The 27,196-nt window shown below is 39.6% G+C and overlaps 1 protein-coding gene across 3 annotated transcripts in view; it reads right to left on the bottom strand.

Annotated features, from left to right (window-relative positions):
• Positions 1–19,232: 19,232 nt before the first annotated feature.
• Positions 19,233–27,196, bottom strand: part of LOC144681968 (pleckstrin homology domain-containing family G member 4B-like) — a 338,637-nt gene continuing 330,673 nt past the window's right edge. For all 3 annotated transcript variants that reach the window (XM_078544151.1, XM_078544149.1, XM_078544150.1), the window contains one exon: positions 19,233–24,463. Coding sequence is in view for 1 of the 3 variants with exons in the window: in XM_078544150.1 (XP_078400276.1) it covers positions 24,458–24,463 (6 nt within the window). In the remaining 2 variants the exon portion in view is untranslated. The remainder of the gene's footprint in view (positions 24,464–27,196) is intronic.

Raw genomic sequence — 27,196 nt, 5'->3', positions numbered from 1 at the left:
CCCTACCGACAAGGCGCATTTCTACAAACCCTCTCTTACTTGGGTCATGACAGTCCTGATGGCACAGAATCTTAGAGGCTCCCTTCCCTGTTCCCTTTAGTTGGTCTTGTAGGCTCTGGCAACACTGAAACAGCAGCTTGTCCGATCCACAATCTGTTGCCCTTCCTGTCTTCACCTCTCTGCTCTTTCCAACTCTCAAGAGACCTGCTTCAACACCAGAATCTGTTTGAAAACTGCCAAAAAGAAAACTGTTCAATTCAGAGAGAACCTTGCTTGTTCCTCTTTACATGAATTGTCAGTGTGTTCTGAACTGTCAAACTGAAAACACAAGCTGACCCAGCCCCACTGCAATTAGCTTTCGATTCACTCTTGCTTCTTAGCTGTTCATCCCCTTGGTAGCCCCAGGTCACATGGGATATTCTTGGAACCTAATGATGTTATAATCAGGAAACCAATTAACCCTCTCTCAAAATACTCCCCAGCCCACTTTGGTCTTAAAAGGACATCGCACAAAAGAAAGTAAAGGCTTTTCCCAACACATGGGTCATTACAATAGCCCAGAAGTCTCGGCACCCAGGTCCAAGCGAAATTTCCAGCTCAGTTTGATACAAGGATAGACCTCCTCAGGATATTGCTGAGAAAAAAAGACATGCTGTTGAAGTTTATTAGGGCAGTCACAAGAATACAAATTGTAAAAGGAACAATTTATGTTCCCTGGTGCATTCTACATGGCAACGCCTCTACCAATCAGAGCCCACTTGCCAACCAATCAGCACTCTCTTCTCATGCAGTGTAAATTGTTGTTCCCTTTACAATTGGTATTCTTGCATCTCTCCTGATGAGTGCAAGATGAAAAGTTTCGACAGCATGTCTATTTTTTCAGCAACACTGAAGTTCTGTACTACCAAATAGCTATTTATCTGGAGATAATGGCTTTCAGGCCTTTGAAATATTAACCTATCTGAAGATACTTTTGTGGTATTTCTAACATCAAGTATCTGGTCTTGTTAGAAATGGGTGGGTGCATTTTCTAATGACTGTGCATATATCTGCATTGGTGCTTGAGCAGTACAGATTGAGTGATACTAGGTGTTGTAAAATACTCACGTGCCCCATCACATTGAGCTCTAGCTCGACTTCCTAGAGAAAAAATGGATACAATGGTGTCCATGCAAAACCTTCACACCTGGTGTCAGTGGAAGGAGTGAAACTTGTAAAGTGGCTGAAGTATATACTTTGTTGCTAATAGGTTAATGAGCAAATAGGATGAGAAAGTAGAACAACAGAGGATTATCAGAAACTCTAAACTGGCGATAGTTCTGCTTCCTCATCTCCAGCACCCTCTGTGAGTTCCCTTTATTAGGATTTCCTCTTAAAAAAAAGGATAAAATAATCTTAATGGTTCATTCTGTAAACGTGTTTGTGTTATTGAGTTTCCTTCCTTTGGACTAAAATAGAAATGCAAAAACATCATAAACACCACATTACTTATGATAACATACCTGCAACATTTGGCTGCATTAGGAGGATTCTTTTGGGCTGAGTGCAAGGAATACCTCAAAGTGAAAATTGGGTTGCATAATAGAAATTCAAGGCAGGGCTTGAAAGTACATTTATGACAGTGTAAGGGAGAAGTATTTGAAAGTGCCATACATAATTAATATAGTGAAAAATAGAATGCAATGGTGGATTCTGATCTAATAACATTGTATCTCCCAACAGTCAAGATGAGCAATACATATAAATAAACTATACAATGTTGGACAGGAAAAGACTCTGGTCCATCCAGCTTGTCCACACAATCAAAACTAGTCCAGAAAATCACACTGACCCTGACAAGAAGGAATTCAACAAATCACATCTGCACACGATCTGGCAGCCAATTTCAAAGGTCCACTTTTCTCTCGGAAAAGAACCACCTCCTGACATCTAACCTAAGCCTAGCCTTGTATAACCTGAAATTGTGAACCCTGGTCCTCCTTAACCTATTTAATTAGAACAAAATATCAATTCAAACACAATTATCATCTCTGAAAAAGAGACATGCTGTTGAAGCTTTACATCTTGTATTCATCAAGACAGTTGCATGAAAAGCTTTGATAGCATGTCTCTTTTTTCAGCAATACTCAAGTTCTGTACTAACAGGCAACTATAATCATCATCTCCTTCATCTTACAAACCTCTTTCAGATCACCCTCAAGTCCACACTTCTCTAAACTGTAGAGTTTAATCTTTCAGGCTATCTTACTAGATGTTTTAAACTGGAAACTAGTCCATTGACCCTCTTCTGCAACTTTTTCAAAGCCTTAATATCACCTATAATTTGAGGAGACCAAAACTGGACACAGTTTTCCAACCGAGTCCTGACCAAGATCTTGCACAAGGTAAAATAGTATGTTTTATCTTATAGTCAACTGTCCTGGTGACTGGTCTCCAAACATATCTAAATCCACCTATAACTACTTCATACTTATGTTCTTCCATCCAGTTGTCAATGCTCAATATATTGCCAATAATACAGCCTTCTGTGCCGGATCTTGTCAAAGTCATTTTGAAAGTGTAAGTGGGCAATGTCTACTGGGCTTTTCTCATCCACCATCTTAGTGACTTCTTCAAAGAAACAATCAAATTTGTAACATTTGACCTCTTTTGAAGCCATGTTAGGTGTCCCTAATATGTCCTCCTCTATCCAAGTAAATATATTCCATCCCTAATGTTTCCCTCAAGCATCTTTCCTATGACTGATATCAAACAAATGAACCTATGGTTACTCAGGTCCTTTTTTCAAAGGTGGTGACTACATTAACCTCCTTCCAGCCTATGGGAGCTGTTCAAGAGTGCAGTAAGCTATTAAAAATACAGGCAAGCTGATCATACAGCAAGCTGATCATACAGCATGCTTCCCATCTCCCTGAGAATATCCTCTATCTACTCTATCTATTTTCATGTTCTTAATTCTATTTAAAATACTATGTTCACCTATGTTAATATTACTAGCTTTATCATCATTAAATTCTGTTAGTTGAGCATGACTGATGCAAAGTGGTGGTGTGTTAACATTCACTCAGGAAGTCTGAGTTGCTGTGGCAACATGTACTTTTACATGCATGCTGTAGTCTGGAGCTATGGATTGTGATGGTAGAGTTTCCAACTTCCTTTCAATCATATGGCAATCTCTCACCACTTGCTATTGGCATACATTGGAAGGAATTGCAAGTTGATAATCAACCTGTTTGGCCACATAACGAACACACCTTTCTTGGCCAAAAGGTTCTAGGGTGGGACTTGAACTTTCTGGCTCTGAAGCAGGGGATGCTACCCACTACAGCACAAGACCTCTCATCCAATGCAAATTACTCATTTAATATTTCTGACACACCCATAACCTGTCTTGGAGCATCCTTCAATGGCCCAATAGTTTTTGGCAGTTCTCTGACTCATTTAATCTTCTCCTATTGCTTCTGCAATTGTCTACAATATTTTTCCATTAGCCTCTTAGATGATCTAATACCAGCCTTTGTTATCTTTATACATACATAAAACATGGTTGTAATAGTGTCTTTAACCCTAGTATTTTACATTCTCTTTTAAATTTGTTTATGATTTGAAGATAAATTACATACTTTAGTGATTTATATTTGCTGAAGAAAGACCTCCAGATAAACATAGATCCTGCTAATGCTGTGGTGAACTTCTTCAAATTAAAAAGTACTGATTAATAGAGATTTGTTGTGATTTCCTAAGGAAGAATACTCATTTTCATAAGCAACTTAAATGGGTAGCGCATATGCAAATCATAAAATCCCAAAGCTACATATGCATAATCAGCTAAAGCCAAATTTTTACATGGGAAAGATTATCTTTTGGTGAATAGAAATTACTGTTGTATGTGATTTAACTTTATATTCTATACAAACTTTTAAAAATTGCACAGTTCTAATAATATTAACTGTATGATGATAATATAGCAATTGTGTATATTTAGTAGCAAAAATGATTTGTTGGTGTTTTCATGTCCAAAACAATGTCAATTTGACATTGCCGTATTGCACCATTTTAATTTTGTTTTTTGTCCCCAGTGACAGTTCCCCATATAAAGGTGTTGGGGATTTTTTCTTGCTCCTAAGTTTTCACACACACACTGACCTCCAGGCCAATTTTTCACATCTCTGGGCATTTCTCCAACTTGCTCTGATGATACAAGCCTATGTATGTCCTCATATGTTCTGCTGGCTGCTATGGAATTAAGTGCTTTAAAGTGATAAGGGGTACCAACCCAGAACCATCTAACTCTGGAAAGTATGCAGTATCATGAGCTGAGTCGATTTTTCAGTCCAAAATATTGCCTCATTAAAGTTACTGAAGCCTTCCAAGCTGTAAATAACATAGGTCACTGGAATGGCTCTCTAATATTTCACTTTATTAGTTTCTAAAAGCTAAAAAATTAACTAGAAAACAAGTCTAAGTTAGTGCTGTTGTGGGGATCTTCATCTGTTAACCTTGCATATTGAAATCATGGGAGCATTGCAGTTATGTTCCCTCCATTATCAGCAATTTCCTGATATGCGCAGCTATTGGGTAATGTAAACTTAGAAAATCAACCTTATTGAGATAGAAGGCTGGGAGTGCTTTGAAAAGTGCTCCCCTCCAGACTTTTCATGGGATTTTCCTCAGTCTGTGCCTACATGCACTAGATCAGCTGGGCACAGTGGATCTTAGAAAATTGCCCGAGTCGGAGTACGCTCCTATAAAGAAGCGCCACTTTCCCAGGAAAGTATCCATTTTTTTACTCATTTAAGTAAAATGTTTTTGGTGTTTAATGGAATAACATAAAACTGGAGTTTTAATGCTATCACACAATATTGAGCATTGTGCTAAAGGTTTTATGATATTAATGTCTCTGATTTGGGTTGTACTCCAATATTCCATATTGTAACAAACCTATTCAATACCTGGGAGGGTGATTAGAATTGCACTTGCTATGAAAGCTGGTGGCATTCTTGCTACTAGTTAGTTTTAAATTTGCTTTACAACTTCAGAAATTATTAAAAGAATTGTTGCAGATTCTGTATATTGGTTAATTCCTGCATTGCTCATTCCACATTATGCTCTATTCTTCCAGTCAGAAATTAGACTAAACAACAGGAAAATCACAGCTTACTAAACTGTTAAAGTTTGGCAGAAAAGGTGTGCCGTGATAGCTATGGCAATTGTAGAAAACAAATGACTAAAGCATATCCACTGACTTTAAATTGACCATTATGAAATTTTATAGATTTTGACCATTTCAGTTTTAAAGAGTGCTCTAAGTTGTGGAACATTGTGAATCATTGCAGCAACTTAAAGAGCTGACAGTGGACAATTACATCTTTGACTGTTAGGATAATCCAACTGTCCAATGCAATGTATATTAAAGTTAACACACCAAATTACCCATTTAAATATTTACTTGATAATGAAAATGGCAGCAGAGTTGAGCGAGATTTCAGAAACATGTTCCTTGGAGGTATCTGGTAGCTGGACCCAGCACTTAAGTTGACATGGCAGGTATTGAATTGGAAATGCTGAGATGGCAATTTATAATGGTAAATATGTTGTGCCCTATGCTTGATTTATAATGTGCAGATTGTTTTTGTTGTAGGAAAACAATTTGATAAGTCAATGGATCTTAATCATTATGATGGTTGGCCACAGAACACTGGATTTATCATACAAGTCCACCATCCTCTCCTGCTGGGAAATGACGGATACTCTGTCTTTTACACAGATAGTGTGTTATACATGAAGCAATCTACAGACATAGGTATTATGTGACTCTCAAGTCATGAACAGAAAAGTTAATATTTTTTGCTTGAAGGATCAAATTGCAGGATGTTTTAGGTGCACATTAGTTTGAGTCAGAGAGGGATTTTAAGTTATTGCTGAATTTCTGAAATCATACAATTGCCTCATTCCTAAAAGCTTGACATGCTGTACTGCCTTCTAAAAGGCATTTTCTGACAGTAATGGCAACACATTACTGATGCAAATAGCATCAATGCTTCAAGTGTTGGAGGTTTATTTATTGGATGGTTTTCATCAAGCAATCCCCTCCCATCTTTTAGGCAAGAGCTATCAAGACAAATATTTCTATTGTATAAAAAAATGCATTATATGATTGAACAATGCTCTCATTACAAGACAGTCTATCTTCTGCCTTAGGATGAGTATACACAAGGAAGATCTGATAGTGAAAATAAAAAAGTGAAACATACTCTGTACTGAAAGGGTGACTAGCCATGATGACACTTCATATGAAGTCAGTCTGTAATGTCCATTGTCTGGGAGTTTTGACCAGTGTAAAGATTGGGGCAAGTTCTATGTAAAAGTAATTTTAAAAATTTCTATTTGTCCTTGAGAAGAATCTAAAAATGACTACCTTAATTATCTTTCCTGTTTCATTATTTGGAGGATAAATAAGAAAAATAACTGGTCACATTGAAAACTGTAGATGAGAGGTTAAGGGGAGGTTTGATGGAGGTATTCATGAAGGATTTCAATCAGAGTAAATAACAAGAAACTGCAGTGACAGAAGGGTCAGTAACAAGAGAACACAGCTTTAAGATAAATGGCAAAAGAACAAGGTGAGATGAGGATTTATTTTTAAACACAGTGCGTTGAGATGGTCTGGATTGCACTGTTTGAAAGGTGGAAGTAGATTTGATCGGAATTTTCAAAAGAGAATTAGGTAAATACTTGAAGGAGGAAAAACTTGCAGTGCTACAGGAAAGGCCCGGGGAATGGGACTAATCAGATACCTGTTTCGAAGGGTTGGCATACCCACCATGGCTGGCATACCCACCATGGCTGATGGCCTCCTTTTGTGCTATGTCATTCTAAGATCTATTCTAGGCATGAGATCAAGCAGAATCTTTTACAGATAAAGGGATTTTATGTTGGTTGGGACCTATATACAAAAATACATTATACGTTAATATGGCACAATGAATTTTCTGACCACCAAAAGATACTTTATCTGAGCCTGAAGCATTTTTACACGTAAGCACTATAGTTCTATCTTCATTCTGTTTTAAAGCAGCAGAACCAGATCCACTCACACCTGCCAGCGAAGAATTAAACAAACCGCCAAAATAAGCTAGTTTTGTTTGCATTATAAATTTGCTCAAGGGATAGATCGTTCAGCAAGTAAAAATTTTTTAAAAGTTTAAAAAATTTGCAGTATTTTTGTTCGCCGGATATATCTAACCTTCTAATGCCATGACTAAGTTTAAAACACGAAAACCGCCCATCAGATAATGCGCATGGCTTAGTCAATTCCATTTCCTCATAATTTTTTGCCTTTCATTGGGCTGGAGATAGGGGCACCCTCCAAACTTTTTAGCAAAAACCATTCATATAGCTGCTCTAATTTAGGTGCATGTAGAGTATGGCATCCTTCAACAGCTTAATTTGATTCGGAACTAGCAAAAACTTCAGCAATTGTTCTTTTTGAGCCTTGATATCATATAGCGTGGATGAGCCAACATTATATTCTTTCATCAAAACCTTCTGTTTCTTGCTCTCTTCAATACGTCTACAAATGTCCACTTTCTGTTTTAATGTCAATACAGCTTTTTTTCACTTCTCACCTCGGCTTTTCTCTGGTTTATTCGATGCCATAATGTGGCAAGATGGAGTTTATAATTCACGATAATGCACAATGTAATACCAGATGCACAAACTACAATGGTGGATACCAACAAGAAGGTTTACCAGCATCTCTGCCGGAAGCTTGTCTAGCCGTACCAAGGTGACCCCACAACGCTTGGAAATCTTTGGGTTCTGGATAATTTCTGAATGGCTTCCGGTTGATAAAGTGACAATTTGCATTGGGGAATATTAGAAATTTCAGTTAGTAGCCCATTCCAGTTGATACAGTGCCAGATAACACAAAGTTTAATGAAATTCAAATTGCTGTGCAGTACACATATTGACTGGATGTAGATTGTGCCTGACGTTACTGTATTAATTCAGTTCTGTCCACTATAATTTCACAAGATATGCTGCACTAACTTGAAATATTTATTTGCTCAAATAACCTATTTCCATATTTTTCCACAGTTGGTGCACAGTTTGGTCACTCAGAAAGCAGTCATGTCGCAGGTATTTATTATTTATTCCAAAGGCAAATACTCCTTTACCAAAAACAGATTTTTGATATTCCATCTTGTTTTGTAAAGTGTTTAAAATACTGTATTTGCCTATTTTTCTTTTTCAGTGTATGAAATTGCTGTTTTCTCCTCAGTCCCTGATTCACCAATGCCATATAATGACTGTAGTTGAAAGGGGAATATAGGAATCCTTGTGAAAGACCTATATCAATGTTGTTTGTGCTGGTCATCACAATTAACATGAAAGTGACTTTCCTTTCAGTTACCCCTATATCAGATGGAGAGCGCTTTGCCTCTCCTCAGACCACACAGAGTGCAGATGAGACTGGGAGCTTAGTGGAGGATAAGTTGAAGTTGCATTGATGTGATGCCAAAGTTGTTACTATAAATAACACCAACAAGCTTTATAAATTAAAATATGTTTGATATTTGATAATTCTAAGCAGGTAGATATTCATAGAAACATAGAAAATAGGAGCAGGAGTAGACCATTTGGCCCTTCGAGCCTGCTCCGCCATTCATTATGATCGTGGCTGATCATCCAACTCAATAGCCTGCTCCTGCTTTTTTCCCATATCCTTTGATCCCTTTCACCCCAAGAGCTATATCTAACTCCTTCTTGAAAACATACAATGTTTCGGCCTCAACTACTTTCTGCGGTAGCGAATTCCACAGGCTCACCACTCTCTGGGTAAAGAAATTTCTCCTCATCTCAGTCCTAAATTGTCCACCCCGTATCGTCAGACTGTGACCCCTGGTTCTGGGCTCCTCCACCATCGGGAAGATCCTGCATCTACCCTGTCTGGTCCTGTTAGAATTTTACAGGTTTCTATGAGATTCCCCCCTCATTCTTCTGAACTCCAGCGAATATAATCCTAACTGGCTCAATCTCTCCTCATATGTCAGTCCCGCCATCCCAGGAATCAGTCTGGTAAACCTTCGCTGCACTCACTCTATATATAGCAAGAATATCCTTCCTCAGATAAGGAGGCCAATTCCAGTAACTTTGTCTTATTAATTTGATTTTAGAGACTAAAATACGTTTTTGTTTAAAACTTTGTAGGTTTAGCATCCCTCACCTTTAACTTATCACATGAAGAAATATTTTATGCCAGGGAATGTAATCACTTTTTGACTGGAATCATCCTGGACTCTTATACTTTGAAGGATCCTCAACAAATAACATGGGAAATACTGCAACTAGTAAACATTCTTTGGGTATGTTGTTATTAGTATTATTTCAGCAATATTAAAAAGCCAGTTATCAATATTTGTTATTCTTATGTTTTTGTTTTATTCATAAATTGAAAATTGATCAGTCAATAAGTGAGGGAGGATATTATGCAAGTGTCAACTAAGTTTTAGAAATAATAATGTACAAGCCATCAATGGGTGAGGGAGTGAAACTTACAGTGAAAGACTTTTGATAAGAGAATCTGTTTCCATTGGCTGAGGGGCAATAACCAAAGGACACACATTTAAGGAAATTAGCAAAAGAACCAGAGGGGAGATGAGAATTTGTTTTTCATTGAAAGTTGTGATGATCTAGAATGCACTGCCTGTAAAGTTAGTGGTAGCAGATTCACTATTAACTTTAAAATGGGAACGAGATATATGCTTGAAATGGCAACACTAAAGGGAAAGTGCAGGGCAGGGGACTAATTGAAGAGCTCATGATGGGTTGAATGGTCACTTCCTGTGCTATTTGATTCTATGAAAGGATCCACGGCCCAATCATACAAACACATGAAATGGGAATCAGGAGGTAAAAGAGAGGAAAAATAAGGTGCACCCAGAATTGGAAGAGACAGATAGCACTAGAGTAAGAAATAGAAAGATATTAGGTGAGTTCAGTGCAAGAGGAAATGCATTAAGGCGTAAAGGGTTTACTGTATATGCATGTGAATACAGAGTATAATAAATAAGGTAGTGAGCTGCAGGCGTAGGTAGCCACGTGGAAATATGATCCCATGGCCATCATGAAGGCCTGACTGAAAAAATGACCGGGTACTAAATATTCATAGTAATCATAGGGCAGAATTTTACAGCCCCGGCGTAGCAGGGATGGGGCTGTAAAATACGGCGAGCCATTCAAAAATTCATTGACTTTGGTGGGACTGGAAGGTCCATTCTGCCCATAGAAATTCACAGCATGGAAGGCGACCATTCAGCCCACCATGTCCCCGCCAACTGACAAGCCATCCAGCCTAATCCCACTTTTCAGCTTTTGGTTCAAAGCCTTGTAGGTTACAGCACTTCAAGCACTTTTTAAATGTTACGAGGATTTCAGCCTCTACCACCTTTCAGGGTGTGAGTTTCAGGTCCCCATTATCCTCTGGCTAGAAAATTTTCCCCGAACGTCCTGTCTGTATTTCCTACCTATTATTCTAAATATATACCCCCTAGTTGTGGACCCCTTCCTATCCATCTTATCTAGACCACTCATAATTTTATACACTTCAGGTCTGCCCTTAGCCGCTCTGTTCCAAAGAAAACAGCCCTAGTCTTTCCAATCTTTCTTCATAACTAAAATCCTTCAGTTCAGGCAACATCTTCGTAAATCCCCTTTGTACCTTATCTAGTTCAATCACATCTTTCCTCTAGTGTGGTCATCAAAACTGCATGCAGTACTCCAGCTATTCCCTAATTAGTGTTTTATACAGTCCAGCATAACCTTCCAACTCATATCCTATGCCTCGGCTAATAAAGGCAAGCATACCGTCTGCCTTTGTAACCACCTTGTCTACCTGTTCAGCCACCATCAAGGATCTGTTGACTTGTACTCCAAGATCCCGCTGTTCCTCTACACTTCTCAGTATGCTACCATTTGTGTATTCCTTTGCCTGGTTAGCCTTCCCCAAATCTCACACTTCTCTGAACTGAACTCTATTTGCCATTGTTCTGCTCACCTGACTAGTCCACTGATATCTTCCTGCAGTCTACAGCTTTTTCTTTGTTATCAACCACACAACCAATTTTTGTATTGTCTTAATCATACCCCCTATATTTAAGTCTAAATCATTGATATATAGCACAAAAAGCAAGGGTCCTACTACTGAGCCTTGCAGTTAAAAAAAAAGTCCAGTCATTACTCTTTCTATGCCAGTTTGCCACTTTGCCTTGGATCCCACGGGCTTTTACTTCCGAGTCCAGTCTGAGAGTGGGACCTCATCAAAAGCCTGGCTAAAATCCATATAAACAACATCAAATGCACTACCCTCATGGACCCTCCTTGTTACCTCCTCAAACAAATTCAATGTTAGTCAGACACACCTTCCCTTAACAAATCAATTTTCCTGGATACAAGGCGTTCAGAAGAGATAGGGAAGGAAAGAAAGGAGGAGGGGTGGCTGTATTAATTAAGGGTAATAAAACAAGTAAGTGCTGGAGAGGATATCTTAGAGGGGTCAAGGACAGAATCAATTTGGTTAGAGTTAAGAAACAATAGAAGTCCCATTATGCTAATAGGTCTATTCTATAGGCCACCAACTAGTGGGAAAGATATAGAGGAACAGATTTGCCAGGAAATTACAGAGAGGTGCAAAAGCTATAGAGTAGTTACAATGTGTTCTTGAATTATCCTAATATAGTCTGGGATAGTAACAGTATAAAGGGCAGAGAGGGAGAAGAGTTTCTGAAGTGTGTTCAGGAAAGTTTTCTAGAGCAGCATGTTTCCAGTCCAATAAGGAAGGAGGCACTGCTGGATCTGATTCAGGACAATGAGGTGGGACAAGTGGATCAAGTGTCAGTAGGGGACATTTAGGAGACAGTCACAATAGTATGTGACTGGAAAAGAACCAGGAGCAATCTGGACTAAAAATAATTAATTGGAGTCCAATTTCAATGGGGTGAGAATAAATTTGGCCCATGTAAATTTGAATCAAAGATTCGCAGGCAAAATTGTACTTCAAAGAGGAGATAGTTCGGGTATAGTTGAGCTACATTCCCACAAGGGGGCAAAGTAGCAGAAACAAAGTTGGAGCTCCCTGGACGACAACAGAGATAGATAGTAAGATGAAGCGGAAAAAGGTTGAGTATGACAGATGTCAGGTTGATAATACAAGTGAGAACCATGCGAAATATATAAAGTTTAGAGGGGAAGTGAAAAAAGGAATAAGAGCAGCAAAGAGAGAGCTTGAGAGGGACTGGCAGCCAACACAAAAGGGAATTCAAAGTATTTTAAAGGCATTTAGATAGTAAAAAGGTGGTAAGAGGGGGGCCGATTAGGGACCAAAAAAGAGATTTAAGGATGGTGGCAGAGGGCATGGCTAAGGTACTAAATGAGTATTTTGCATTTATCTTCACCAAGGAAGATGATACGGCCAGAGTCATGGTGAATGCCATAGTTGAGATACTGGATCGGTTAAAAATTGACAACGAGACGGTATTAGCAAGGCTGGCTTTAGTTAACGTTACTAAGTCACCAGGAACCGATCAGATGCATGCAAGGATACTGAGGAAAGGGTGGAAATTGCGAAGGCACTGGCCATAATCATACAGTGTTCCTTAGATATAGATGTGGGGCCTGAGGACAGGAGAATTGCAAATGTTACACTTTTGTTCAGAAAAGAGTGTAAGCAACTACAGGCCAGTGAGTCCGCAGTAGTTTTTTGTTTTTATCTCTGAGTTTAAACTCAGTGTTAGGAAAGCTTTTAAAAATGATAATCTGGGACAAAATTAACAGTCACTTGGACAAATGTGGCCAGCACAAATTTATTAAGGGCAGATCATGTTTAATTAATTTAATTGAGTTTTTTGATGAGGTAACACAAGAGGATTGATGAAGATAATGCAGTTGATGTGCTGTACACAGACTTCCAAAAGGCCTTTAATAAAGTGCCACATAACAAGTTTGTCTGCAAAGTTGAAACCCATGGAATAAATGGAACAATGGTAGCATGGATATAAAGTTGGCTGAGTGACAGTAGTGGTGAATAGTTGTTTATTAGATTGGAGGATGGTATATTGTGGGGTTCCCTGGAGGTCAGCTTTAGGAACACTGCTTTTCTTGATCTGCATTAACACATCCTGTGAAAGAATGTAATAGGATTGGCGAAGAGGCAAAGCAATGCCACTGGAGGAGTGCAGGGCACAATTTCAGGATTTGCAGATGACACAAAACTTTGAAGTATTGTAAACTGAGGAAGATAGTGATAGATTTCAAGAGGACATAGACAGGCTAGTGGAATGGGTGGAAACGTGGCAGATGAACTTTAATGCATTGAAGTGTGAAGTGATTCATTTTGGCAGGAAGGAGGAGGAAAAACAATATAAAAGGACACAACTCTAAAGGCGCTGCAGGTGCACTGGGCCCTGGGAGCATATGTGCACAAATTGTTAAAGATGGCAGGGAGGGTTGAAAAGGCATATGGGATCCTGCACTTTGTAAATAGAGGCATAGAATATAAAAGCAAGGAAGTTATTGTGAATCTTTTTAAAAAAACACAAATTTAACCTCAACTTGAGTATTGGGTCAAATTCTGAGCATCACACTTTAGGAAGGAGAGGATATGGAAAAGATTTATCAGAATGCTTCCAGGGCTGAGGGACTACAGTTTTAAGGTTGGGATTGTTTTCCTTAGAGAAGGGTAGGTTGAGAGGAAATTTGATTGAGGTGTTCAAAATCATGAGTAGTCTGGACAGAGTAGATAGCATGGTGGAATGGTCAAGAACCAGAGGACACCAATTTAAAGTGATTGGCAAAAGAACCAGAGGTGACATGAAAAAAAACTTTTTCTTGCAATGAGTGGTTAGGATCTGCAATGTACTGCCTGAGAGTGTGGTGGAGGAAGATTCAATTATGACTTTCAAAAAGGAATTGGATAATTACCTGTAGAGAAAAGATTTTTAGGACTACAGGGAAGGGGTCGAGGAGTGGCACTAACTAAATTGCTCTTGCAAAGAGCCAGTGTGAACTCTATGGGTCAAATGGTCCCCTTTTGTGTTGTAACCATTCTATTTCTAATATGTATTCAGACACACATATGGACATACTCACATGCACATAACTGAATGACCTGCTTATCCTAAAACAGAAAGGCATCGAATTTCCCTGCCCAGCCATCTCATCACTCCCTCCCCATCCAGATTGCTGTCTGTAATACAATCCGACCTTGACACATAGCACTAGAAATTTGATAGCTGTTTTTTTGTGGGGCTGGGCGTTGGGGGGGCGGGGCTTGTGATTTGGGAGCTGCTCATGCCTATCACAGATTTAGTGTACCCACCTCATCTGAATGATTGTAGTGTTAGCCCAAGTAGTTCTCAGACGGGTCTTCTCTCCTAAATGCTTCCTGGAGCCTGTGTGCTTTATAGCAGGGGCAGGCAGCTGTGTTAGAAAACCATGTGGTTCAGCCAGCCTTCACTTCTTAAAGACAGACTCACTGTTAAAGGAAAGCTGCACTGTGGAAGTGATGGACACGTCAATCAACTGTGAAAATTGCAGGAAGCAAAATGGCATAGTACACAAGAGAGTGCATTCCCAGGTTTAGTGTTACCATCCATTGAGACTCTGGAGACTGAGATAGAGTCCAGAGGGTGGTCCAGATTGGGTTTCCTCAGGTGGGTATGAAGTCCTCATGCATGAGCCCAAGGAAGGAGTGGGAGCAGGTTGCCAGGGAGGTCGATGCCTGGAGTTTGGCGCCAAGGACATCACAGTAGTGCCAGAAAACCTAAGAGGCTAGTATAGAGTTGGGATCGGTGCATGGTGAGTTATTGAGCATGAGCTTGCAGTCAGATCAGTGCACAAAATGGTATGCAGGCTTTTACAGCAGTCCAGCAATTTCTGCTTGAGCAGATTACGAGGGTTGCGGAGATGCCAGCCCATGGGTGTGGCTGTAGCCCTGTTGTCATGTCTCAGGGTAACAGTATTCTTTCTCCCGCCACTCCTCCAGTGGCATTGCTTTGCCTCTTCGCCAATCCTATTACATTCTTTCACGGAATGTAGGCATTACTGTCTAGGCCAGCATTTATTACCCATTTCTAATTGCCCTTGAGAAGGTGGTGGTGAGCTGCCTTTTTGAACCACTGCAGCCCACAGTACTGTTAGGAAGGGGGTTCCAGGATTTTGACCCAGCGACAGTGAAGGAATTGCAATATAGTTCCAAGTCAGGATGGTGTGTGGCTTGGAGGGGAATTTGAAGGTGGTGGTGTACCCATATATCAGCTGCCCTTGTCCTTCTAGGTGGTAGAGGCCGCGGGTTTGGAAGGTGCTATCAAGCCTTGGTGAGTTGCAGCATTGCATCTTGTAGATGGTACACACTGCTGCCACTGTACATTGGTGTTGGAGGGAGTGGATGTTGAAGGTTATGGATGGGGTGCCAAACAAGCGGGCTGCTTTGTCCTGGATGGTGTCAAGCTTCTTGAGTGTTGTTGGAGCTGCACTCATCCAGGCAAGTGGAGAGTATTCCATCATATCCTGACGTGTGCCTTGTAGATGGTGGACAGGCTTTGAGGAGCCAGATGAATTATTCTCTGCAGAATTCCCAACCTCTGACCTTGTAGCCACAGTATTTACATGTCTAGTCAATTTCAGTTTCTGGTCAACAGTAACCCCCAGGATGTTGATATTATGGGATTCAGCGATGGTAATGCCATTGAATGTCAATGGGAGATAGTTAGATTCTCTCTTGTTGGAGATAGTCATTGCTTGGCATGAATGTTACTTCTCACATCAGCCCAAGCCTGAACGTTTTCTAAGTCTAGCTGCTTATGTGCACGGAATACTTCAGTATCTGAGGAGTCGCGAATGGTGCTGAACATTGTGCAATTATCAGCAACGTCCCCACTTCTGACCTTATGATGGGGGGGGCGGAGGTGAAGGGGGGGGGGGAAGGGGAAGATGAAGCAGCTGAAGAGGGTCGGGCTTAGGACACTACCCTGAGGAACTCCTGCAGTGATGTCCTGGGACTGAGATGATTGACTTCAAACAACCACAACCATCTTCCTTTGTGCTGGGTTTGACTCTAACCAGTGGGGAGTTTTCCCTGATTCCCATTGACTCCAATTATTCTAGGGCTCCTTGATGCCACACTTGATCAAATTGTGCCTTGATGTCAAGAACAGTCACTCCCAACTCAACTCTTGATTTCAGCTCTTTTGTCCATGTTTGGACCAAGACTGTAATGAGGTCAGGAGCTGCGTGGCTCTGGCTGAACCCAAACTGAGCGTCATTGAGAAGGTTATTCCTGAGTAAGTGCCACTTGATGGCACTGTCAACGACACTTTCCACCACATTGCTGGTGATCGAGGGTAGACTGATAGGATGGTAAGTTGCCAGGTTGGATTTGTCCTGTTTTTTGTGGGCAGGACATACCTGGGCAGTTTTCCATATTGCCGGGTAGATGCCAGTGTTGTAGCCATACGACAGCTGAAACAACTTGGCTAAGGGCGCAGCTAGTTCTGCAGCACCAGTCTTAAATATTATTGCCAGAATGTTGTCAGGGCCCATAGCCTTTGCAGTATCCAATGCCTTCAGCTGTGTCTTGATATCACGTGCAGAGAATCAAATTGGCTGAAGACTGGTATTTGTGATGCTGGGGACCTCTGGAGGAGGCCGAGATGGATCATCCAATCAGCACTTCTGGCTGAAGATTGTTGCAAATGCTTCAGCCTTATCTTTTGCACTGGTGTGCTGGGCTCCCCCATCATTGATGATGGGGCATTTGTGGAGCCTCCTCTCCTGTTAGTTATTGTTCATCAACATGCATGACTAGATATGGCAGGATTGCAGAGCTTAGGTCTGATCCATTGGTTGTGGGATCACTTAGCTCTGTATATCACTTGCTGCTTATGCTGTTTGGCACACAAGCAGTCCTGTGTTGTAGCTTCACCAGGTTGACACCTCATTTTTAGGTATGCCTGGTGCTGCACCTGGCATGCTCTCCTGCACCCTTCATTGAACTGGAGTTGATTCCCCTGGCTTGATGGTAAACTTGAGTGGGGGATATTCCAGGCCATGAGGTTACAGATTGTGGTTGTGTACGATGACGCTGCTGCTGATGGCCCACAGTGCCTCATGGATGCCCAGTTTTGAGATGCTAGATCTATTTGAAATCTATCCCATTTAGCATGGTGGTGTTGCCACACATGATGGAGGGTAACCTCAATGTGAAGTAGACTGCTGCCACCATGCCAAGGTGCTAAAGTCCAAAGCTGGGCCTTTTAGGCCCAGAGTTGCTCAAGATCATATTTGAAGGGCATCCACATCTCCCCATGGAAAGTCAGCAGCTTTCCAACAGCCATGCTGCACACCCACACTAAGGTAGCGCTGCAAAGGAGGTCTAAGCCAGGCAAGGGCATCCACAAAGCAGGCATTATTGGAATTTTTGTTGTCTGTGTAATTGGAAGTATTGCCATCAAAGATGTTTTGTGAAGGTTTTTTGTCCGAGGGAACGTTGTGATGAGGAATGTGAAATGCATGTGACGGTGGTGAATGGTGGGTCCATATTGTGGTGGGGAAATTGTTGAAGAGGAAGTGGAGCCTCACAATTTGTTCACACACAGGTCATCCACTTACACAGGATCCAGGATGCCTCCTTGCCATCCTCTCTTCTCAGAGCTTCCCCTTTCTTTGATTTCCTTCTATTTCATGGCCACATTGCAGACTAGGAGGGCACTGCAAAAACTGCTCCCATACCTGGGATCAGGCATCCTCTCTCCTTGGCTGTATTCTGTAACTGGCAAAAAAATCATCTCCAAACCTGCAACTTGTAAAATGAACCTTGAATTATCAGAGCTTCAAGGTCTATCTTGCAGCTTCTCACTTGTTGCTTGCAGAGTGACCAATGTAGAAGTTGTTTGTAAATGTGTGCCCAAATTTGGAATCCTGGTGTCATAATTAGTATTTTCACACTATGTACATAAAATAACTAACTCAACTGATGCTACAGTGAAGGACAACACCCTAACTTCTGACCACACACCTAACTTAAATGCGCCAGTCATACCTCACTGAATAGCCAGGTTTTGATAGGTGTCACATCAGCTGGTTGAGCTGTGTGAAATCAGAATAGCATTGATTCATGATCTTCAGGAATATACAGGGGGAGATGCCTCTGCGTGAGCCCTTCTCCTCCAGCAACACCATATGGAGGCTGTGCAGAAAAGTGGCCAGCAGTGTCTCATGCCCACGGAAACCTGCAGTAGGTCTCCACCACACAAACAAATTTCTATCTCATCATCTACCAGTAATCCAAATGTCAATAGTGCTAATGTATGCTCTTACAATACCATATTAGCAGAAGATATAACTCAATCAAAACAAAGCTATGAACAACAATTTTCTTTTCCTATCAAAACCTGGCTATTCAGTGAGGTATGACTGGTACGTTTAAGTTAGGTGTGTGGTCAGAAATTAAGGTGCTATCCTTCAAATTAGCGTCAGTTGAATAGATATGTTAGATACATAGCTGTGTTCCATAATACTAAATTCATCTTCAACTAGACAGTACTTATATTCTGTAGAAATGTTATTAAAATTTTCAAACATACATTGTTAGAAAAATGTTTACATTTCACCAAAGTGAATTTGCAGATCAATGAGTATTGTGCTGCAATCTGCTAGATCACACTCATAGAATAAAGTAACTGAATAATTATCATTTGGGATGCAACTTTTAAAACCCAATTTTTTGTATTTTAAGACAGAAGAAATAACACCAGAAATATTTGTGTCTAAGTTGCTAAATCTAAAGGTCTTCAAGAACCAAAAACAGTCACATGACAAGCTGGTTAAATGGTTAATGGTGAGTATTAGACATCTGACACTTAAAAGGAAATTCAACTAGGTTTAGAATCTTAATCTTCCTTCACATCATTAATTTATCACTAACATGAAGCAATTGCTGTGCACGTTCTGTGTTTGTTGTAAACAATTTTAGCACAGTAGAGAAGAAAAACCAACAGAATTTAGTAACCTTGGTTGATTTTACCTCAACAATTCAGAACTTCACAAGAATCAAATTAGGAATAAAGTTCAAGATACTTGTAAAGATGAGTGCTACTGGTTGGGTTAGAGTGTCTGAGTGCAGCAGTGGTAGTGGTGCTGGAGGGGGAATAAAGTGATATCTATAATTTTGAGAGCATTATTCATTTAATAAGTTATTTGAACAGTATATATTGACAAGTCATTGTATTGAAAAACAAAGTGTGCTGGAAATGCACAACAGATCCATAGCATCTTAAAAGAGACAAACTTACATCTAGAGACTTCTTGTTGACAAAGAATGTTGACTAAACATTAACCTGCATTTAACAAAATACTGGCAATGCTGGAAAACTGAAATAGACACAAAGTGCTGGAAATATTCAGGTCAGTCAGCACCTGTCGAGAGAGAAACATTTAATGAGCTGGATTTTACAGGGTGTCGTGAAGAATGTAGGGACCCCATGTCTGTTACCAGCTCAGGCAGGGAAACCTGCTGGGCTGGAAGCTTGGCTTGGACCTCTCATGTTACTGGTTAGATCCTGACGCCGGCAGGACAAGGCCCTTAAGTGGGCATTAATTGCCCACTGAAGTGCCTCAGCTGGGAAACTGGCAGGCAAGCTGCCTGAGGCCACCCCCACCACTGGTAAAACTGTATTGGGGGGGGGCATGGGTGGGGAGGCAATCGGTAGGTCATCCACTAGATTTCATGTTTACACACACCCCTCAACCCCCTCGGGCCTTCAAATCCATCAGCGGGGAAGTGCATAATCCAGGCCAACATTTAGGTCAGGTCATTGACCTGAAATATAACTCTGCTTCTTGTTGCACAGATATTGACTGGCCTGTTGAGTGTTTCCACTGTTTTCTGTTTTTATTATCCTTTTTTGATTTCTGATGGTTGATCTGCTGTATATTTGCAATGTTTTACTTTTATTTCAGATTTTCAGGAATTAGATTTCTTTTTATTTAAAGTGAAATTTATGCATTGACACCATCTGAATTTCTTAATTCTCAGAAAACTTACTCTATTTAATCATAGTTTTGCTGAAAAATTCTTTGAAATTTATATGTGGAGCATGCCATATCCATTGCTTATAAAACAGATGGATGTATATTTAGACTTTTCCAGTAGAACTAAAATGCTACTTCAATCCAGATTTTAAGTTGAAATATATCAGTTCACAATCTTCATTGCTGCAACATTTCTGTGAATATTATCAGTGTTTACAAATTTAATCCACACTGGTAAATATATTATTCTAAATGATTTGTGAAAATAAGTGTTTTTTCAATAAAAGATCTATTGGATAAATAAAGGAAACTTAGTAAATATAGTGCATGTGGATTTTCAGGTTGGATGTCTTTCTAACGGCTTGTGAAAAAGGTTTAGGTGTATAAGAACACATGGATAGATAGTTGGGTGACAGGAAACAGAGCTAGTTACTCAAGAGTAGAAACAGATGAAAATGGTGAACGCCAGGGGTTAGAACTGAGTTCGTCTTTGGCCTTAGTATATATAAATTAATTGGGAATTGGAAGCACAGTATTAACATTTGCTGCTGGCATAGAAGTAGGAGATTTGACAAACAAGGAAGCAGACTATAAAATACTTTGTGAGAACATACAAGTTAGTGGATTGGGCAGAAAAAGATTTTTTTAAATTATGAGGGGTTTTGAATAGGGAATAAAGCATATTTTCTCTAGTTAGGGGGTTGGTTACAAGAGGTCAACACATTAAAATAATCATTCAGTGGCAAAAAAATATCAGAAGGATTTCTTTACTCAGTTCGTGTATGGAATGCTTTACAACAAGGAGCAGTTGAAGTAAAGGTTATTGCATCTTCTAAAGGAAAAATAGTAGCAGAGGAAGATGCAGGGTGGGGAGACACCAGAGGTTATTCTGGCACTCCAACTCTGTTCTGTAAATTTAGATTTACAAGATTTTTCCTACAATCCCAGGAAAACATTTTATAGTTGTTTTAAAGCCTATTTACTGTAAAAGCTGCTATGACAAATATTAAATATTTCTTAACAACCAATAGGTATTATGGTATAAATCTGTCAGGTGTGTCCTTCATTTAATTATTTCATGTGTTTTACAGTGGTACAAAAACTAACATTTATAAGGAATAACAACTTGCTATATTTTTGTTTAATTACCAAACACTTTGGCATGTACGTTAAAAAAAGGGGCCAAAATAATTAGTCTGCCAGGTTTCAGTTCTTAAAATGTAATTGTCACATAAACATTGCATGTGTTTATGTTTTCCAGTTGACACTGCCATTTGCTTGGAAGTATAGCCTATGCATGGAACTATTGTTGAAGAAAGGATATTATAAATCAGTCTCATTTCCTGTGTTTGGAAACTAATTTGAAAAAAAGTCAACAGACATTAATTTGAACCCAATTTCATTAATTTCACAGTAATAATTGTATGCAATGTCATTGTCACTATTTTGAAACTGCATGGCAGATTTCAGTATAAATTGAATAGTAATCTATTTAATGCCAGATTTGTTTGTTCAGAAAACTGGGCTTCAGGAGATGGAGAGGACCTGAAAAATGCTGTATGGTCAGTGCGATGATGATCAAGTCCAGCCCATCCATACATTGTTTTTATCATTACTGTGGGATCACATGTAAATAAATCAAGAATACCACAAAGAATACAATGAAACTCTTCTATAGCATAATACAAAAGTCAGATCCTGACCAGTTTTTCACAAGGTTGGCTTGAACACCTTATTTTGTATACATCAAATATAATTTCCATTTTGGCCACATGAAATTATTTTGTGTTTTTTGCAAGATTGTTAAGATCTGATGTATTTATTATTTTTGCAGGAAATGTGTATTTTTATTTTAGTTAAGTTCTAAATATATTGGTGTTTGGGTCAGAGAACTGATTACATTAGTTTAAAAACATGATGACTGCTTCTTTTGGAGTCATAGCTTTCACAGATACCAATATCTGTTGGAGATTATGACAATTTTGGCAGTAAATACTACCGACATAAAAACTTGTTCATTATTTGCAATTTATCTCATGCTTGTCCCTTTTAATGAAAATCATTCAGCATGTCTGTGTATAACAGAGGCTTTACTGTAGTTAACTTTATATCTTAAATTTAGTGGCTGTTTTAACATGCTAAATGTTTACTGACATAACCTTACAGGCACCAGCAGCTCAATTATGCTATCTATACATGACCGTGTGTGTGGAATTTGGGATGGGAACTTGTCATTTGGGTGAAGGTTCTGCTCTGCCACACCTTTTTCCTACAGGGTAAGGCTCCAGGAATTTCCAAGCTTTAGTTCCAGAATTCTGATTCCTTTTTAGGTGCAAAAGCGGTGTAATTCCAGAGTTAAGAGTAAGGGATTTGGGCATGTCAGGAGATCATCCAGATCTGGAGTTAGGGCCACACTTACCTTCAGGGAGATGATGACCACTGCTGTAAACTTAATAAACCACTAGCTCATTCCACGGTGTGACTCCAACTTATGTAATATAGGCTGCAGGTTGCAATTCATACTATCAAAATGGAAGTTAATGCCCTGCTTGTCAAGGCTGCTAATTTAATGGAGTCTGGGACAGGATGGAGGCTAATGAAGTTGCACGTTGTCGGTTTTTACAGAGTGGCAGATTTTACCCAGCGTTTTATAGGCTAGCTAATCTTCAGTTGGTTATTGGCTAGTATACACTTGCCATGTTTTCCACCTCTTTAATCACCCCTGTGCATGGTTCTTTTGTTACAGTTATCTTGAACATGGCCCAGCGTGTACTATATGCCTTTTCTGAGCCCGTCTGTACTCATGAAGATCAGCAGACACTGAGTGACGGCCAATGGTCTGTTTAACCAGAGCTTTATCAGTGGTTTGCTCAATGGCAGTTGGAGTTCAAACTTAACTCAAGTGCATAATGAAATAAGCAGTAGCAGATTCCCCTTTAAGGAACAGGGGCCAAAATGACTGAATAGGGCAAACATCCCACACCCATTTTTTGTCATAAACAGCAGTTGAGCTCTACAGGGTTGTTAGCCTGAATGCACATTATGGGAGCATGTGGCTCTGACAATAGTGCATGTGGTATGCAGAATCTCACTGAAATAAATGCTTCCACACCATATTATCTCACTGTGTAATGTTTGCACAGCAAGCTGCAGCACTTGACAATATGGGTTATGATCACATTATCAGCTCTAATATAAAAGCAGAAAATGCTGGAAATACTCAGCAGATCAGGAGTTATCAGCTCTTATAGTTGAGTAAAACGACAACCTTTCCTAAAATTAAATTCTCAACTAAATTATAATTTTACACCGTTCAAATTTTATACACTTGAAGAAACAATCTATTTTGCAATGTTATTGTATTTTTTAAATTTGTATTTGCTACACTTTTATATAAATTCCAACAATTATATCAAATGAAATATTGCTCATTCAATACTTGTGAATAAAATTCAAACAATTAGAAACAAAGCTGTTCATGTTTATTAAATATTGAAAATGCCCAAATATAGCAGTATATTAAAGTCAACAAAACAGCATGACATAACAGGTAAGTTTTCTCTCAGTAAATTAAATCAATGTTATTTTCTATCAGATTAATGGAATTACCATTGGCACTTGAGTGATTTCCCTGTTTGTTGGTAATTAGTAGGAAAAGAATGTATTTTATTCCTTTTCGCTCCCAAAGAAACCAGCACCACTTGTGCTAAGTACATTATTTACAGATGTTGAGAAACAATTATTTAGTGAGATAAATGCACTATGTTAAACTGTTGAACAGGAACTGTAAAACTCCTCTGTCTTCAATACCTCCTTACTCTCACCATTCCATTTTATTATTAATCTTGGTCAATAGGCTACTCTAAATCTTTGAGCCAATGTGACAAGTAAAATATTTTAATTTGCAAATCAACAATTATAATTAAGTATCCCAACTAAGTATTATCTACATGCACTTTATGCAACACACTAGAAACAACTAACAATCAACACCTAAGTAAATTGTTCATGAGAAATTTGATCAAACAGATCAAAAAAACAAAGTTTGCACAGAAATGTTAACTAATATTTACAGTATTTGTCTAATTACTCAGTTTGGGTAACATATTATGTTATTGACTTGTTAGTCAATATGAAGGTCATGTCATTTGCTAAATATGTGAATTGCTGCTGCAAAAATAAAATTGAAAGTCAAAGCCCCTAGGCCACACAGTCTTCCCAGTTACCAAAATGCAGTCATTGTACAAAAATTATAATGGTTTCTAAGGAGTAGCAAATCACGTTCCGTTTTGGGTGGTGCATAAAATACAAGGAAAGCTGCTTGTTCTGCTCTTCACGACTCTTTTAAGAGGTTATATTTGTCTTCCAGTTAAACCTAACAGAAAAGTAGATGTTAAAACAATGCAGCAAATATCACATACTCAAAAATTACAAAATAACTAGATTTATTAAAAGAAACATTGATGAATTTTTTGCTCAAAATAGGGAACATTAGTGCTGGGTGAAAAATTGTAACTTGTTTCAAATTGCCAGTAAATATCTCATTAGTTCTTTAGGGGAGGGATAGATTGTATATGACACTGATGAGACCTCAGCTGGAGTATTGTGTACAGTTCTGGGTGCCGCATTTTAGGAAGGACGTGAAGGCATTGGAGAGAGTATAGAAGAGGTTTATGAGAATGTTTCCAGGGATGAGGAACTTCAGTTATGAAGATTGGAGAAGTTGGGATTTTTTCCCTTGCAGAAAAGAAGGCTGAGAGATTTGATAGAGATATTCAAAATCACAAGGAATTTGGACTGAACAAATAGGGAGAAATTGTTCCCACTTGTGAAAGGATCGAGAACAAGAGGGCACAGATTTAAAGTAATTGGCAAAAGAAGCAAAAGCAATGTAAGAAAAAACTTCTTCACACAGCGAGTGGTTAGGGTCTGGAATGCACCACCTGAGAGAGTGTGGTTCAATCAAGGCATTCAGGATGGAATTAGATGATTATTTGCAAATAAACAATCTGCAGGACTATAGGGAGAAGACCTGCTCAGAATGGCACCAGGTGAAATGCTCATTCAGAGAGCAAATGCAAACACAATGGACTAAATGGCCTCCTTCAGTGCCGTAACAATTCTGTGATTCTGAACTCCAACTACTCTGCCCAAGTGTACCTCAAGTCTTATCAGAAGAGTTCCACTATTGTGCAGTGTGACATTCCCATTTCCTATACAAGTCATCCTGTAGTTATTTTAGTTATCAATTTTGGACTGTGGAAGTAAACGGAGACTGATAATCATTGTAAAAAAATACCCTTATTAGTTTTAACACGTTGGAAACTTCCACACTTTTAATTCTGAATTGGATTCAATCCTAAGCGTATTTATTTGATTTACCCCATAATTTTAGGTGCTAGAAACAATTACAGCCGTTAAAATTCTGCTCGAAATGTGCACAGAAACTATAACTTAAAGCAAAGCTGCGCAGATAAAAAGAGAGACAAATTCCTGGTCCCTACTGGATTTAAAAATTTTGGTTCAGATATTAAAGTAAAAGACAATTTCTCCCATCTTGCTGTTGCATATTCAGACATGCCAACTCTCACGAATTTACCAGGGATGCAATTTCTAAACTAAGCCTCATGCGTGAAAGAACTCTGAAATCTCAGGATTTTTCACAGGCATTCAAGTGTGCAGCATTTGTTTTGACTGCTGTAACCTGTTTTTCTCCCTGATGCATAATACATACAAACTAGTACTACTGACTGAAGATCTCCACTGCACCAGTAGGGCTTGAAGAGTCTCACATGTAATTTATAACATCTAATTATCATACTGAGTACCAAGTTCACTTCAGTAATTGCCAATTAATAAAATCAGCACAGATTAAATTAATTTGAATACAACAATTTATCTTCATGCATTTTATTTCTATTTTCTCTTAGGGTAAGGCAAGTGAACATATCTCTCGATCATGCTACTCACCTTCACTATGCTTTCTGTCCTCTGCTGTGTATTGTTGCTTTAGCAGCAGCTGACACATCACAGTGCTGAAGGGCCAGATGGTGGGGCTGGTGGCAGCCACATATGCCACTGTTGGGGACTTGAAGCTGCTCGGGCAGAGTTTTGAAGTGCAAGAGCCCGGAAAGCTGGTTTGTGCAATGGGTCAGGCATTCCTTCTTTAACCTTTTGAACCTGGGCTTTAAACCAGTTTAGATAAAATATGCCTGAGGCTCTTGCAGCCTCGGTTCCTAGTAGAGCTGAACTCGCATCGCAAGATTGACATTAAGTGGTAACTTAACGCCCTTGGCTGATGTTGGCGCATTGTTTGCTGCAGGTCTGTGTTGGCCTGTCAAACTTGGTGAGATGACCAGCTTTATCTCGGGCAGAGAGTGAGCGGACCCAACACTTGGTAATGGACAGTGCTGAATCAGGACTCTGAGCTCACAGCGCCAATTCTGGCACTCACAGCAGAGTTGAGAATCCTCTCAGCACAGCACAGCCCCCCTGCCAAGCCCAGCAATGAGCTCCATGGAGCAGCAAGGATTGGTTGCCAATGGCCAGGAAGATGGCAAGAGGCCGGCCACCAAGAAGGACCTGGCAGAGAAAGCATCCTGGAAGATGATCCAGCAGATCATGTTAATCCACTAAATTCAGTATGCTTTTCTCTATCGTAAATGTTCTCAGCTAAGTGACAGGAAAAGGAGGGAGGACACTGAGGAGGCGGCTGATCGTGGCCAACATGGAGCTGGACAGAGCTCTCATGGCTCCAAGTAAACAGTAAAAATTAATAAATATATCTACTTTTTTAATAATGCCTGCCGGCGAGGCCACATCCACACATGGAAAATCTGAGTCTGATGTCTGGGATCCCAGTTTCCCAGAAAGGTCATATATAAGCTGTTAGGCCTCTCAGTTTACCAGGCTAATACCTAGAATGGGCGGGTTTGTCTTTATCAGGAAAGGTTGGACAGACTAGGATTGTATCCGGTGCAGTTTTGAAGAGTAAGAGGTGACTTGATTGAAACATAAGATCCTGCGGGGTCTTGACAGGGTGGGTGTGGAACGGATGTTTCCTCTTGTGGGAGAATCTAGAACTAGGGGTCACCCTAGTAAGACAGAG

The sequence above is a fragment of the Cetorhinus maximus genome, chromosome 6 (assembly GCF_964194155.1).
Source record: "Cetorhinus maximus chromosome 6, sCetMax3.hap1.1, whole genome shotgun sequence".
NCBI classification, from domain to species: domain Eukaryota; kingdom Metazoa; phylum Chordata; class Chondrichthyes; order Lamniformes; family Cetorhinidae; genus Cetorhinus; species Cetorhinus maximus.
This window is presented reverse-complemented; position numbering and strand designations above follow the sequence as displayed.